Source organism: Nothobranchius furzeri, chromosome 1 (assembly GCF_043380555.1).
Source record: "Nothobranchius furzeri strain GRZ-AD chromosome 1, NfurGRZ-RIMD1, whole genome shotgun sequence".
Classification (NCBI taxonomy): Eukaryota; Metazoa; Chordata; class Actinopteri; order Cyprinodontiformes; family Nothobranchiidae; genus Nothobranchius; species Nothobranchius furzeri.
This window is the reverse complement of record NC_091741.1, coordinates 84041762-84058222: the sequence shown is the minus strand read 5'-3', so window position 1 is coordinate 84058222 and position 16461 is coordinate 84041762. Positions and strand designations below refer to the sequence as shown.

The following is a 16461-nucleotide window of genomic DNA, read 5'->3' as shown; positions in this document are numbered from 1 at the left end:
CGTTGTGAACTTTGGTGAGGGGTATTGTTCACAATCCACTGCTGCGAGAAATGTATTTAAGTATTTTTATCAAAATATTCAGTATTTTATTATTGCCTGCAGTTCTCTGTTGGAAAGATGCATCACATGTCTGTTGAAATACATTGTTAGCTGATAACGGTGATGGTGTGTATATTTGGACATGATATGCCAGCAATTTAAAGGTGAAATATGGAACATGAACACTAAAGGTAATCTAGTGTTTGGAGGTTGTAGAATAGAACAAGGTTTCCAGCCGTCGGGATTCCAGGTTTGCTGCCGATACGTGAAGTTTTTTTTATTTGGGTCCATCTGTTGTAGGCTTCACCTGTACTCACTCTGTATAGGAGACATATGCATGTTTGTTGATGTGTTTTTGGTGGGTTTATTTGTTGTAAACGGAGATCAGTGTCAAGTCAGGTGATCATGGAGAGATTTAACATCATCTCCAGCACCTGCTCAGATAATTTGGGAAAAGGAGGAGTGGGTGAGAGGGTTGCCGCATATTTTTGTTGACCGTCAGTTGATCGCTGTGATAGTTGTACTGTTTGATTTTGAGCATGTTATGTTTCGAGTTAATTGGAGTTACTTTAATAAAGTTTTTGGGAACCCAAGTTTGGAATCGCAGCTGATGTTTGTAAAGAGCGCGTCACGCCGGCCTGACTCAGCCTCTCAAGCTGCTTGTTTTAGATCTTTTATGGTCACTACTCTTCTAAGAAGGATATCGACATCTTTTGGGCTCAGAAGCAGCTGCTCCGCCATTTTCCACAGTGACATCCTCTCTGTGCCGATTGGATTGTTTGGCAACCCGCAATGGTCCCCTTATTGGCTGGCAGACATGAACATAAACCCAGTGTCGTTCCCATCAAAATAAATATTTAATAATTTTTTTTTATTAAAATATAGCTTTTAAAGGAAATGGTGTACATTCATTCTGCAGACCTCTAAATGTGCCATGCCATGTAGCGTTTTATGAAATTATTCCACATTCAACCTTTAATCCCTTTTTTCCCCCTCATCATTCAGTTTTAATATCATTTCAAGCAGCAAATTGGCACAAACAGCAACCAGCATCCCCATTTAGGAAGTTGTGGTTTATGATGCGGTGGTCACCGTCCTAATTCTGCAGCAATTTGAACAATTTTAGCATTACACCTTCTCTAAGTACACTTCACAGAGGACCCCTAGGCTGCAGTGTGGGTATCGGGACTGGGCATATAGCTTCCACGTCTGCTCCCCCTTCCAGAAAGAGCATAAAGTGAAGCCTCATACCACGCACAGATCGCTTTGTAGTGCTAACAGACAAGTAACGTTTTATATGTTACACCTCAGAAACACCTGCCTCTAACTGCTGAATTATCTCCTCGGCTTTTATTGGGTTCTGCAGGAGCTGCAATCTAGGGTGTTGTGCTAAGATGACTGTGCGTTAATGAGTGACCCTGCAGTGCATGCTGGGTACATGAGGAGCATTCTCGTGGATTAACAACACTCTTTTGGATACGAAAACTTTATCGGTCGATGCTCTAGGCTTGCATAAATTATTGTGAGCTTTTTATTATAAATTATGAAACAATACCTACTTAATATAACTGAACAGAGTCAGATAGTCAAGTATAAGCATTTTGAGGTTACTTCAAATTCTTCAAACTGCATACCCCAGCTTTAATGAACTGCACAGCCCTAGCATGAGATAGGGATCTAAGGAAATATTAAACAATTCTAATTCTGCCTCTTCGGGAGAAATGGAAACAAATTTAGTCCAGACTGATAAACCGAAAGCATGACACAGCAAAGTCAAAACCAAAGTGCATTGCTGCCACCTTAAAAAAATTAAAAAAAAAAACTCTGTATGTAAAATTAAATAATTGTTCGTTCGAATTTTTGTAAATGAAATTTGACTTTTTTATCACTCTATTTAAAAAACAGATTTATATGATAATTTACAAGCATATATAACATAGCAGCTAGTGGTGGCTAATCCTGAAGGAATATCACATTTCTGATGGAATTGAAAGTCGGTGATGAAGGTAAAAGTTAATCAAATAGCTTCAGAACAATGCTCATTTCTCCAAACTGAGGTCATTTAAACAGCTAGCAAATAAATTGTTCACATTTCCACTTCAAAAGATCAGATCTGTTTATATCTGCTCTAGGGAATAACTAGTTATCCTCAATACTTTGTCTGTTTTAAACAGTTCTCACCAGCAGCAGCACACAGTAGCTGGTTAAGACTCCAGACATGATGAACACCACCATGAACCAGTTCACCCACATGTTCAGTACTGTGAACAGCTTCCTGACAACAGAACAGAGGCACGAATTAGACAAAGGCCATCAAGAAGGAGAGGATTCTCAGCTTGTGTGTGTGTGTGTGTGTGTGTGTGTGTGTGTGTGTTATTGATGATTACTCACCAGTTAAACATATCTCGGGAGTTATACACAGCCAGACAAATATATATCCAGCAGAGGGAGAACGCAGCAACCAGGCTGACAAAAAGGAACCAGCAACAAGACCACTGAAATGAATAAAAGCACTAAACAATGAATAAATACCGATTTGGACATTTGAACACTTAAGTTTCAAAGAAAAATGACACTGTGTTAAAGTAAGAGTTTAATTTCATTTGTGATGTGAAAAACCAACATTTTTACACTTGACTGCATGCCCTGCGTCCAGACAACTCAACAAAAAAACTCTGTAGGAAATCTCTAGTGTAAACACACCTGCTTTAATTTCTTTCTCCTTCACACACACAAAACATAGCACCCCCCGCCTCCTTCATTAATCCTGTTCCAGATAAAACCCTCACAAAACCTGTCGGAGCCTGCAAGTTTGCTCGTCTTTCTTGGCACATAGTTTCTCTCTCTTTTCATCACTTCATCATCATTTCGGTTTAACAACAACCTTCCTCATAGCAAAACAAAAAATATTTCCAAGAAAAACTATACTCACTTTTTTGGTTCTCTCACTTTGCTTCCTCCAGTGGCAGCTATAGAAGCCTCGGCTGCAAACTCGGCAGAAGCCATCCTTTTGGGTCATCCCGGCGGATTTTTGTGGCCAATAAACAAAATGCAGATTCTGTTTGGAGCAAGCAAGACCCAGTTCTCTTGTTGAGGGTGAAGCAGACCCAGATTATTCTTTATTTGGGCTCGTTCCTATTCAACCTATGAACCATAAGGAGGAAAAAAAGATGATTGTGACAGAAAATCAATGAGAAGGGGGTTTTCTTTGAGTGTTAAAGCAATCCCCGTTCAATAAGCCCCTTATAGGGGCCCATGTGCAGAAAGAGGGAGTGTTGGTGCTTACAATAGCCAGCACCATGAGGTATTCAGAGCACAGCTCAGTCCGGCCTGGTGTCTGTGTGTGTGTGTGTGTGTGTGTGTGTGTGTGTGTGTGTGTGTGTGTGTGTGTGTGTGTGTGTGTGTGTGTGTGTGTGTGTGTGTGTGTGTGTGTGTGTGTTCAAGCCTTTGCAGCACAAATGGACATAGTGACAGGCACAACCGTGCACAGACACCACATTTAGAAAAGGAAACCTCAAAACAGATTTCAAAAATAAAGCAATCATTCTGAGGGATAACTGGGTTTAAACACATGGGTCAGACCTCCTTAATAAACTTTTTGGTGTTAAAGGTTGTGGCCAATGATGATATTATATGTTGGAGATCTTTGAATGACTTCAGTTTTGAGAAGCAGATTAGTCTAGAATAAACAAAAGAGCTAATGGCTTCAAACCAGCACGGCTGTGGCTACAGCAGCTTACCATCACCGGCAATGAATGTGAGGGTGCGTGACTAATGGAAAGTTCTTTGAGTGCTGAGAAAAGCGTAATATAAATCCAATCCATTATTACTGTCATCATCATCATTATTATCAATAATAATAATAATACCTTAGATGAACATTTCATTGTCTTTTGGTGGAATTATGTAATTCTTGCTAAAAGTAGAGGCCAGCTCTGAAAAGGTACATTTAAAATATAAATAACCACACGTTGTGATACTTACGGTAGTGTAAATGTGTTTAAAACAAGGGATGATTCAGTGATTGTGTTTGTTTCGTCCCCAGTTCAAAAATCAGGTCTCATTAAGAAATTATTTAGCCTTTATTCATGTTTCTAAATAGAGACCTGCAGAATACAGACCACAATAAAGTCATTGAAATCAATAGAAACTGATTCATGTAAAGGATCACAGAACAAGGACAGTTTTTCTACATGGATCATGGGATTTGTTCCATTATTCCTTCAAACTAATGTCTAAAATCTGTCATTCATTTAGTTCAATGAAGCTGTGGTCTGTGGTATAAATGAATGCCTGAGTTGTTTTTTGTGGAGAAAAAAAAGCTCTGGCGCTCCTGTTCCAGGAAGTAGTTGATTACAGGAGTGGGGTAACTGGCAGGAAGTTTTACTCATTATTCATGACATGCAAATCAGAAAAAAGACCTCTGATTGGCTAATGGTGACAAAACTCTTCCACTGCCTCCGTTCGCTCTTTCATTGGCTGAAAGAAAATTCAACATTGATGTTTTATCTCCGTAACAACATGCCTGAATGTGTTCTGCCATGTTGTGGAGATGTAATTTGCCAGTGGTTAGCTTCTACTAGCTGAGAGGTGGTCTGCTCTCTCCTCACTGCTAAATCAACAACAACCAAAGTGGGCGGGGCCATGAACACTCACTTTCACAGTGACGTAAATCTGAGTGGCTTTTTCTGACCTGATCATTTTCCTGTCCATTTTCCTTCACCGACTACTACAGGAAATAGGGGTTGGTGACAGTTTTCTTATTCAGAATGCTTATGCAACTCAGAGATTAAACGTATAAAAATATACAAGTATCATATGGTTTCTCAGTGAATGAGATTTTTAACTTAACCTGTCTAACTTTTAAACACCGTTTTGAACAACTGTTTGCAAACACTTTACTTTGATCTGGGACTGAGGTTGTAGTTGGCCAGGATGCAGAAACTCCACCAGATTATAAAATAAACAGCATTCCAAAAGGTGTTTATCCATTTAATTGAAAACAGAGACTGTAAAGGAAGCTCCATCCTGTGTTTGACACAAATAACAATACAATGATACAATGAGCTCTTTTTTCCTCAGTTTGTCTTCAATTGAGTAAATAAACTTTAAACATTATGCTCAAAACATTTTAAATGGCTCTTGATGAAAGTTGTCCTTTTTTTCTGACCCTCTAAAGAGCAGGTGACTTTTTATGACATGACTGGTATAAAACCATCGAAAGTAGGTCAACAATAGAGATGGGAGAGCTGAGTGTCACCACAACAATAACAAAATCCTTGATCTGGACAAAGCTCTGCAACCTAAGATCAGATCGGGACATAACCGCGGGAACGACTTTAGAGTTTCTGAAGATCGTAACTAGCCACCTTGAGACTAGCTTCTTTAGCTTCTCTAAACCAAAGCTGTTTAAAGTGTGATCTACAACAGGTGAGACAGTAACAGTCTCTCTCACAGAAGCACACTTAACAGACCTAATTCACCCCTTTAAAGCTGTTAGTCACCTCGGTGTTAAACGGGTCACTTAGTCAGCATGTCGAGGCTTAACATTCCTCTGCTTTGCCAGGTTTCGGTTGCAACTTACTGGAACGGGCATGGTGGAAAGCGAGACTTGTCATTTTGTCACCTGCAGAAGACGGAGTTATAAGGAGTTTTTGTTGTGAAAACAGCTTATTTGCGACTCATTTCTTGTCCAACTTGATTTTCACTTAGTGCTTTTGCCAGATTACATAGCTTGGATGGATTTCAGTTAACACCCCCAGGGTGTCAAGTCAGAGTACAAGGTTTGGATAAGATCAACTGACTTATGATTAAAATTAAGCTTTCACTCACTACGCTAATTTTTGCTCTTGAAGATGAAAAAGTCAATACTAATGAGGTTCTTATTGAGAAAAATGAGGATTGGCTCTAATAAGAACATGTGTGGGCAGGTTCATGCACTTGGGTGAAACAGAAGGCACCGTGGTTCACCGAGCAAACAAAACATACCAGGAAGTTTTAACACGAGCCAAGAATTGTGCAATAACGTTTGTAAAAATGTAAATTATAAATCCAACCACTTTGTCATACAGAGACAAGGTTAAAAGGAAACAAACGTGTCTCTGTTACAACCAAGAACAATTAAATGCTTCGTTGTGGTTGGCTGGCTTGCAACAATGACCTAATTGCGGCGCTCTGACACTGCAACTGTGTTATTATTTTTTTTAATTGCTGAACTCCTCCATCTCAGAACCGAAGCCTGCAACACCAAAGTTCTAGTAAAAACAGGGGTGCCTGTACTGTTAGGCAGAATAAACAATCCCACAGACTTTTACCTGTTCCTTTATTTAAAATATGCATCCTAACTTCCTAAGGGCAAGTGTGTGTACTCCACCAAGTGAACGTATAAACCTTTCGAAAGGGTTACATTTACACAGGTGTGAAGGAAAACTTATTAAATTAAAGATATGCCTATTTTGTTTTAAATAACATCTCCCTCTTTAACTTTTCCCTTTTTGCGACTCCAGCTAGAGAATTGGTAGCCTGGCCTACCAGACGCGTCCTGTTTAATTTTGCACAGAAAAAGAGTCTGGTAACTCAGAGAGGCACTTGAGGGGCGGGACTAGACAGATAAAAAATAACCAATCAGAAAAAAAGACAGAAATGCTGACTGTACCACGCAACGCTGTAGTTTTTTAGCTGTCGTAAAAAAAAAGGCATCTGGCAACAGCGCAAACATCTTTTATTCCTTTAGAAGAAAGGCTTTTCGTGCTTCTACTTGTTGTTTTAAAGACATTCAAGTCATTTAGAACAGAGAAAAAGCCGCAGCGAACTCCGCTTCAGCCACCATGTTTATGACAAACTCGGTGTTATGGTGTGTGACGTACGCTGCTCAGCTGATTGGCTCGGTTAGAATTTGCACAGGGTGGGGTTATTTGAATAGGAGAGTTCCCAGACCCTTTCTCTGTGCAGAATTAAACACAGGAGGAGTCTGGCAGACCAGGCTAGAGAATTGGTAGCTACAGTGAGGCTTGTTAGGGAAAGTCAGCCTTCCCGTCCAGCAATAACTTCAGTCTTTTTATTTTTAACCACATCCCATTTTGATTAATTACCAGGAGCAAGGTTAAGTAAACAATACCCAACTGGTGAAAAACTGGTCCATGCATCCATTTCCTTCAGGCTGTTTGCAGGTATTTCAAACGTGCAGGTACTTCAGTACAGAACAGTGAAAGATTGTTTCTGTACTGCGTCAGCTTCAACAGCTTCCCATCACTGCTAAAATACTGTTTAAAATCTGTCTCCTCACTCAGCAACACACCCTACCATCTCAAGGAAATGCTTACCCCTTGGTCCCTCCACTCTCAAGCTGCTGCCCTTCTTCATGTTCCCCAAACAAAACATGTAACTGGATGACCATGTATTTTATTCTGTTGCTCCTCGTCTCTGGAACCCACTCCTAATCCATCTCAGGGATCTGCAGATGTCCAACATCAGAACTCTGACTTTTACAGCCACAAGTTTTCTCCCCGCTTTGCTTTTATGTATTTTTAGTGTCACTCTAATCAGCTAATTCCTTCAAAACACCTGCAAAGGGCTCCTGAGCCTTTAGACGGTCTCTCAGTCTGAGTTTAATCAGTGAAATAAACTGACTTTTGCATTATATTTAAATTTTTTTTTTACTTTCACCAGTAAGACACTAAACAGTAAAATATAAACTGTCTAAAGGTTGAATGAACATAATGAAATCAGGAAATAAAAACATCGATATAAATTGTTCTACTTCATTCCATTTGTGACTACTGAATTTAGCATTTACATTTTCATTCAAATATACATTGTGTTTTTATGAATATTGTTTAGTATCTGTTGTGTTTTTTTTATTGAATGAAATAAAGATAATAAAAAAATAAAAAAAATTATGCAGACGTTGGCCTGATCCTAGCTTTGGTAACCCGTACTCTACAGCAGTGGTTTCCAAACTGGGGGTTTTATTTGTAAAATGACATTAATGAAATTCCAATGACACACCCAACAGTTTATGAAAACTCGACATAAAATGTATTACTGTGTGTTTCAAGTTTCTAAATGATCATTGTTGTTTGGGGTCCTGCCTTGTCTTGGACATGGGCAACGGGGTCCTCAAGGAATAAAGGTTTGGGAACTACTGCTCTGCAGGACTGTGCAGAAGTCTTGACTCACTTTTATTTTACGTTTCCTTCTAAGAAGATGGATTTTTCCTCTAAGGTGATCTTGATCATCATCACGTTTTCAAGCCTCTACAAGCTTTTAAGATTTTCATTTCTAGCGTTTTCTCTCAAGTTCAGTCCAGTTTTATTTTTATATTTAACATTTTCTGTATGTTGGGCCACTTAACCCTGACCCATTCAGGCTCCTATCCCAAGGGCCAAACCTGTATCGAATCATCTCTCAACCAGTTTTATTGCATCTTTAGGGGCTTTATCCAACTTCTCACAAATCTTTTGCTGCCCCTCCTGGCCTCCAGATTAAGAAAAAAAAAAGTTTAACACAAAAAAGTATTTTTGCAGAAGCTGAAAATCAGGAGATGATCTGACCAACTCTGGCCTGTGTTAAGTCTTTAATGCAGGTTCCCTGCATTTCTCAGTATCAAAACGTTCGGGTAATATTCAGAAATGTCATTTTTTTCAGCCTGACCTTATTTTTGTCCTCCATATTTCTCAGGTTTAAGAACACTGACTTAATATTGCTAGACAGAAGATTAGTGTAAAAGCAGCAAAAATACCTCATTTTAAAATATTTTCAGTACAATATTTGCCATTTTAAAATCCTGCATCTTGCAGAGGAAAATTAATTATTAAAATGAAACTTTTAGACAGTATTTCACGTTTAATTTTATAGTTTGTTTTCATTGTTTTTAACAGAATCTCGTTTCCAGTCATTCCTTTCCGTTTAATTACTTATTTTGCTATAACACTGAGTGATGCGCTTATAGGAGAAAAGTGGTAAAACCCTGCTGCTTCAACTCCAAAAGCGGAGTCACAGTCCGCAGAGATTTCCTCCTTTAATCGCTTAATCCTCCGCATTGTGGGGATAATTTAAACTTTTATCTTGCCACTTAATCACATAGCAGCTGGTCGAAATGAATCCGTGATTAGCGGGAGAAGCGTTGAGTCAAAGCTGCGGGAACTCACCGGAAGTTCCAGAGACGCGCTCTTCTTCAGGTCCTCTCTCCGTTTGCCTCCTTCATCCTCACTCTCCTCCTTTTCTACCATCCTTCTTTAGCTTGTGATGCATCTGTGAGCTGAATATGAATGGATCTGCATGAATGGGGCCGTCGGACTGCGCTGGCCCGAGGGGGAGGGCCCACGCACACAGCGCAGGTAGGAGGGAGAGAGTGAAACTGTCAGACAGGAAGTGAGAGGACAAGCCAGAGAGTTGAGTGACACAAATAAACTGCTTTATCTTTTTGGATTTGACCTAAAATTGTTGTTTATTTTTTCCCGGAGCTAACTCCAAATTGGAAGCCATCTTTCTTGCTTCATGAAGTTCTAAAGTAGAAGTGAACATGTTTATTTATCTTTTTATATGCAGGCCTAGGCTAAAAACAAAAGCTTTCTTTAATCACCCAACACAATAAAAATAGAGCAATTATTTAAAATGGCATAATTTCTGTCATAACTCTTTGTTAATGGCATCATTTTTATTTTGCAGATTGGAACAAGGTTTTCTTTCTTTCTGAGAAGTTGCTCTAAGATAAAAGCAAATAAATTATAATGTTTTTGGAGCAAATCAATCACCACATTAAATGTGTGGGACAATCGTTTAATCAATACATTTAGTAGGAATGGATGTACTTTAAGTTGTACTTGGGAGGCAAAAAAAATCACAGGTTCACCATTTCCAGGAACTTGGAAGTTAGCAACATCACAGCTGAGCTTTTTTTTTTTTTGGTCTTATTTCCTGATACTTGGACATCTGGTCTCTAATTGGAAAACAGCAATGCAACTCTATCACTGACTTGTTGATGTTTAATTTACACAAATAGCACAAGCCTGGAGGAGCTTCTGCCGTGTTTAGCTTCTAGCTTAGACGTTCCCTGCTTTTTCCTGGATGCTAAACCAACAGCAGCCTTCACCGTTGTGAGTCAGGATGGGTGAGTCCGTGAACGTTAAGTGACAGTGTGACGTAGATCTGTCAGGAGTTTCAAATCCTAGAGTTTCACCATCTGTTTTCTAGAAGCTAATGCTGGAGATAGGTGTAGGAGACTATTTTCATGTTCAGCCTGCATGGAAAAACTCAAGAGTGACTGATTAGAATCAGAAATAATCTTTAAAAATGCTGCAGTGTTCCACACCTTCTGCAGCCTTCAGCCTGCTGCAGCATGTAACACTTCATGCATTGCTGACACAGATTGTTCTAGTTTTATAAACACGCTCCTGTTTTAGAAATAGTCCACACTTTGTATGCACCTTCTGTAGTGTTTTAGAACAAAACTGACACAATTATCAGTAGCACACAGTGCTGGGAGTATTCTTCAGTTTTTGCTTTTTCTGTCATACTGAAATGTTTCAAAGCAGTACAAAGACAACCTGGGTAATACAGTTTTCAATGTAATGAAGCCAACCAAACCTGTTTTATCATATTTTTTCGTTTTAAACAGCTGGCATGAAGCTTTGTGGAGTTTGAGTCTAAAATTAAATCCTTGTGACAGTGGTTGGTTTATTATAGATTTTCTGCATTTATGCTGAGACCCAGGGTGTTTTCAAACAAGGAGAGGGGAAAGCTGGTCAAGTTTTGACCATTTTATTGTAACCCAAAGACTAACAGAGACAAAGCAGGAAACCGATTTATAAAATGCAGAAAATGAAACGAGAAAAACAAGCAAAACCAAATTTTCAGTAATCTAAAAATACTAAAACATACCATACTAAGCTTCACTCATGGGTAGATGGAACACAGGGCCATAAAAAATGACTGAAAGTATTAGAGGACCAAACAAAACCAAAAACTACATTAACTCCTAGTAAGTCTATTAGAAGTTATGATTGTTGTTCAAGACACCAAACATATGTTAAAATGATGTGAGGTCCAGTTAAAATCTTTTGAACTCAAGTATGCAATAAGAGGAGATATAAACCGGCAGAGAAAAGTGCTAAAGAGAGATAATTTACAGTTGACTTTGCTTTTTCTATGGGTGCTGGAGCAACGTGAAACATTAATACAACAATGTGAGTAAAGACTCTTGAACTCATAAAAAGACTGATAAAAGAACTTTTGCAAAGGTAAAAAAAAGAGAGCCTTCCTTTCATAGAAGCTTACACACACACACACACACACACACACACACACACACACACACACACACACACACATATATTTGTATTTTTCAGGATGAAGTCATCTGAGTCACACACTTTTTTTTATTTCCTCAAACGTTTGAAACACAGGAGGGATTTTTTTAATAACTGAAAAGGATTACAGGGAGACAGCAGAGTAAACATACGGAGCTGTGTTGAAAGAAGACCAGTAAAGAAAACAAACTTTTATCAACTCAAAGACCTGATCTGATGGGAGAAATTTCAACATTTTGAAGTGTAATATTCCTCCTCAGCAGCAGGGGGCGCGACTAAACCGAACCAGTCTGGTTCAAACTGTTAGCTTTCCTCACTAGTACGTAAGTTAGTTTTCATGTTTTTTACCCCAAAAATAATCTAAACATATGTTACTTAGCTCTTTATTATATGATAATGTTGAGTTATATACTAAATTAGGATGAGCCGGGCGCTGCGTGTTCGTTGTAAAGTTGTTTGAGCTAACAGAAGGAATGCTAATGTTAGCATCTAGTTCAGTAGCTCCTAGTTCCAATTTTTGTCTTCGTTAAATAACGGAAACGTGTTGTTAATAAATTAAGGTTTGTGTTGCTAGGTCGGGGTTTTAGTTTGCTTTGGCGTTGTTTTCTCATACGCTTCTTGTAAACAGAGGGGCCAGAAACCTTTATTGAATCTCTTTCGACAGAAGTGTACACGAACAATTGTTATGGATCAGAAAATTCCTTACGATGACTACCAGCTCCCGGTGGTATTCCTGCCTTCTTATGAAAATCCACCGGCATGGATACCTCCACAAGAGGTATGTCACATTTCAGTCTCGGATATTAAAAAACATTTATTTTTTAAATCCTCTAGTTTCTATTCTGTGAGACGTTTCGCTGGCTGATGACAGCTCTGTTGAATATGATTGATCCCAGTCTTGACCTAATTGTTATTACTTTAAATTCTCTTCATTATTTGGCCCTGACATCAGAATGTTGACTCAGGATTCCAGAGTCTGTTTATTGCTGCTCCTTGGATTTAATCTAGCTTGCATAAGCATAATTTTGTGTTGTCAGCTGTACTTTTTGGTTCATTTTTAGCGGGTTCACCACCCCGACTACAACAACGAGCTCACCCAGTTCCTCCCTCGCACCATCGTGTTGAAGAAGCCTCCAGGAGCACAGCTGGGCTTTAACATCCGTGGTGGCAAGGCGTCACAGTTGGGAATCTTTATATCCAAGGTCTGTGTGTCGTGGGGAGCTCTTCTTGGTTGATATATTTATGGTCCTTCTGACCCACCAACCCCCCCAAAAAAGACCCACGTTGTTGATGGAGGACGTGTGTTGTGTGTTTTCAGGTGGTCCCAGACTCAGATGCACACAGAGCAGGACTACAGGAGGGGGATCAGGTTCTTTCTGTGAATGAGGTGGATTTCCAAGACATAGAGCACTCCAGAGTAAGTTAGGAAGATATTTTAACACTGTTTAAAGCAGGGGTAGGGAACCTATGGCTCACGAGCCCTATGTGGCTCTTTTGATGACTGCATATGGCTCTCAGATGATTCACAGAAACCACAGTGTTAAACAAAAAGTGTTCTCGTGCATTTTACCATCCATCCATTTTCTACCGCACCTGTTTAAGCAACACATTCTCACTCCCAGCATGTCAAAAACAAACGCTTGGTAAACTACCCTCTGTGTCAAACCCCCTGACGCCAAAAGTGCCCTTTTTCATCACTTATGTACAAAAAGCGGGGTTTGTCCTTTCTGACTGCAGATCCTAATGAAGAGTAAAACTGACGCGATGGGATGTCTGTTAATAAATATATGCATGTGTGTGTATATATATATATATATATATATATAATTATAACAGGAGTGGTATTGCTGATGGAGGCATCGGACTCCCCCCCCCTCATGTTACTTTGACAGCTTATGACAGTTTCAGTGGCACTACTGGTAGGTGATACCTGGATCCTATAGAGCAGCGGACTTGAACTCCAGTCCTTCGAGGCCCACTGTCCAGCATGGTTTAGTTGTTTTCCTGCTCCAGCACACTAGATTTAACGGTTGAATTACCTGTTCGCCTGTTTATCACCTGCTGATGAAAATCTTGTGCGTTGAAGCCAGGAAGCTAGTCCACTATCCAGCATTCAAGTCCCAGCTATAAATATTGCACAGGCAGTCCTATTCCACCAGGATGGCCCATTAATATGTGCCATAGCCAGAAGGTTTGCTGTCTCCCTTAGCACAATCTTAAGAGTAAGGAGGAGATTCCAGGAGGCAGGCAGGTACTCTGGAAGAGCTGTTAAAGGTTCTTACCCATCATCAGGACCAGTATCTGCTCCTATGTGCAGGAAGAACAGGATGAGTCTTTGACCAAACTGTTAGTAACAAATTCCATGACAGTGGCCTTAATTAGGCCCTGGGCTCACCTCCTGTAGCAGCACATCGGTGTATTTGGTGGTTTTTCTCCTCATGTTGCTGCAACGGCCAATATTATTCATGACTGTATCCGTTGTTTAGATCATTAGCAGCTCTCTGTTTTGTTGCTCGTTTATAATTACAGTAGAACTATCCACACACACTGGTGATGAACTATGTTGTAGCCACAGAAGCATGGCTGTCCTACACAGGTGCCACTGGTCCCTCCGACCACCATCAGCAGGCAAAGTGGGTGTAGTGCCTTGCCCAAAGACACAATAACATGGATGGAGCCTGGCTTTGAACTGGGGAGATATCATGTTTTAGGTCATCCAACACCACCAGGTTGAACCAGTCCAGGAGTTCAGTGATGTCCTGTTCAGGATCTGGGAGGAGGACACCATCAGCTCATGAGGAGAATGCCTGAATATTTTCAGACCTGCATTCAAGCTCATGGGAGCAGTAGAAACTACAGAGTACCATTCTGGGCTGCTGCAGTGTTATTTCAGCAAATTGACCTGGCCTGCTGGATCAGCTCCATCATGTCCAGGAAACCTTCAGACCTTTATCCTATTGAGAACTTGACAGTCCTAAAGAGGTCTGTGGATAAACAAAAACTAACCCCCTTCAAGAATTGATTATGCAAGACTCAAACGCCATCAGTCAGGATTTGGACTAGAAGTTAATTGACAGCATGCCAGGGTGGACTGTAGTGATCTTAAAGGACCAACACTGTAAATATTGACTATTCACAAATTGGATGCTAGTGCAAATATAATCCTTTGAAACCAATGCAGTGCCTGTAGTATACATCCGTAACCATAGAAACGTGTGACAAAAAGATCTGAAAACACTGAAGCAGCAAATCTTGTGAAAAGGATCATTTGCGTCATTCTCTGAACGTTGGCTTCAGGCAAATGTTGAGCTGCAATGAAGACAAAGTAGGAAAGAGTTTTTTTTTCTAATTATTTTATTCTCATATATTTGTCATCTTTTGTTTTAGGCCGTGGAAATTCTGAAAACTGCACGAGAAATTGTGATGAGGGTTCGCTTTTTCCCCTACAGTGAGTCTTTTTTTTTCACCCTATCAGATCAAGAGTCTGTTTGCATGTTTTATCATATATTTTACTTTGTCCCGAGTATTTTTGTGTCCTATATCTATAAAACCTTGCTTCGAGCCTGATTTACATCGTTGCAGTGTTTTGAATTACTTTGACTTTTGCTTTATTATTTTAAACACCAGATAATCAAAAACTCAGACAGTTTTGTTGCTGTTGAGATGTTAGTGTAGGTACATCACAAGCTGTGCTGTGTGTCATTGCTCAATGGGTCGATACATTCTTCTTTTGTAAAACTTTATGTTTGAGGTGCAAAATATAAAAAGCACATTCCTGAAGATTGTCGGCGTAAAGCAGCATGTTTGAACACCCACGTTCTCAGATAACCATCGCTCCAGTCCCACTGAAAGGCTTCAACAGTAAACATCTAAAACAAGCTAAATACCTTTATCATATCATACTGGTAGTGATGATTCTGGATACTGCGCTCTGTCTAATAAAGGTCTCTGTTCTTTTTTCAGATTACCAAAGGCAAAAGGAGAGAACCGTACACTAGATGGCAGCACAAACTCATGACAGGAGGTCATCATCTTCCTCCTACAGACTCTGGCCTCCGTTCTGTCTCAGCTGCAAGATGACGAATGTTTGATTAGTCAGCCTCACTGACAGGCCTCCATGTTGGGAATTGTTCTGCACACTGTTGTATTTGTTAAAAATAATCACAATGTTTCACTGTGGTGATTCTAGTGCATCACTCACTGGAGGTTTGGTTGTGGCTCTGCATTAGGATGTGGACAGTTTTAGAGCAGAAGGGTTCAATTCCTGGCCTGGAGGGCTGGTTTCTAGCACGTTTTAGATTTAGCCCTGCTTCAACACACCTGATTTCAATCAGCAGGTGACTGACAGGCTTCTGCAGAGCCCGATGAGCTGCTGCAGGTGATTCAATCACGGAATCTAGTGTATTGGAGCAGAGAAACCACTAAAACATTCTGGATACCGGCCCTCTAGACCCAGGTTTGGGAACCACCGGTTTAGACCGTACTGTCCATTAGTGTTTAAAACATGTGCATGCATAACTATTACCTTTCCACTTTTAAAATCAAGTTGATGAAGTTGGTCTTCAGTGCACTTCTGTAAAATATTCAGGTTAACACATATGCACTGTAAAAAGTCAAATGGAATACACATATTTTAGATATAAAGAGAATTTAACTTGAAATAAATTTGGCATGTATGAATTTAGAATATTTAACAGATGTTTGTCATTGTATAAAAGGATCAAACGTGTAAATACTGACTACTTAACTGTAATATTGTCTGCTAGTTTCACAGGTTTTACCCATTTGGTGCTTTGATTATTTGTTATAGTTTCAATCATAATTTTAGGTGCCAAAATGTTAAATAGAATATTTAATGTTTTTAATTAACTGAAATTACAATGTGAAGCTTGTGGAAAGGTTATTTGTTTTCTGCAGTAGCTTCAAGATGTGCAAGTTTTTGACCAAAACTGGTTTCCTTTAGTTTACAAAAACCAAAGAGTGTAGATTAGAACAAGGATATAACCATTGAATGGGTATGTATCCAAAATAGTTGATGTGCCCGACTGATTCATTTCAGCCATTTTATTCTGTCCATTGATCATTTCAATAAAGTGTTTCTATTGAAACTTCA

The 16461-nt window shown here is 39.5% G+C and overlaps 2 protein-coding genes across 5 annotated transcripts in view; one reads left to right on the top strand and one right to left on the bottom strand.

Moving 5' to 3' along the window:
* gdpd2 (glycerophosphodiester phosphodiesterase domain containing 2) overlaps positions 1–9321 on the bottom strand; it is a 23963-nt gene extending 14642 nt beyond the window's left edge. Inside the window, exons 1-4 of the mRNA XM_015948898.3 lie at positions 9189–9321; positions 2972–3183; positions 2431–2534; positions 2221–2314 (exon numbers count right to left, since the gene is read on the bottom strand). Coding sequence (XP_015804384.3) covers positions 2221–2314; positions 2431–2534; positions 2972–3058 — 285 coding nt within the window. The 5' untranslated portion in view covers positions 3059–3183; positions 9189–9321. The remainder of the gene's footprint in view (positions 1–2220; positions 2315–2430; positions 2535–2971; positions 3184–9188) is intronic.
* Positions 9219–16461, top strand: pdzd11 (PDZ domain containing 11). Of its 4 annotated transcripts, none has more exons than XM_054739224.2 (6): positions 9219–9377; positions 12013–12126; positions 12410–12550; positions 12667–12765; positions 14736–14796; positions 15312–16461. In XM_054739224.2, the coding sequence occupies exons 1-6, from the start codon at positions 9309–9311 to the stop codon at positions 15344–15346; spliced, it is 519 nt and encodes a 172-aa protein (XP_054595199.1). In that variant the 5' UTR covers positions 9219–9308; the 3' UTR covers positions 15347–16461. The 4 variants fall into 4 exon arrangements, with proteins under 4 accessions (XP_054595199.1, XP_015804400.1, XP_015804392.1 ...); XM_015948914.3 differs by lacking the exon at positions 9219–9377 and adding an exon at positions 11567–11667; XM_015948906.3 differs by lacking the exon at positions 9219–9377 and adding an exon at positions 11582–11671.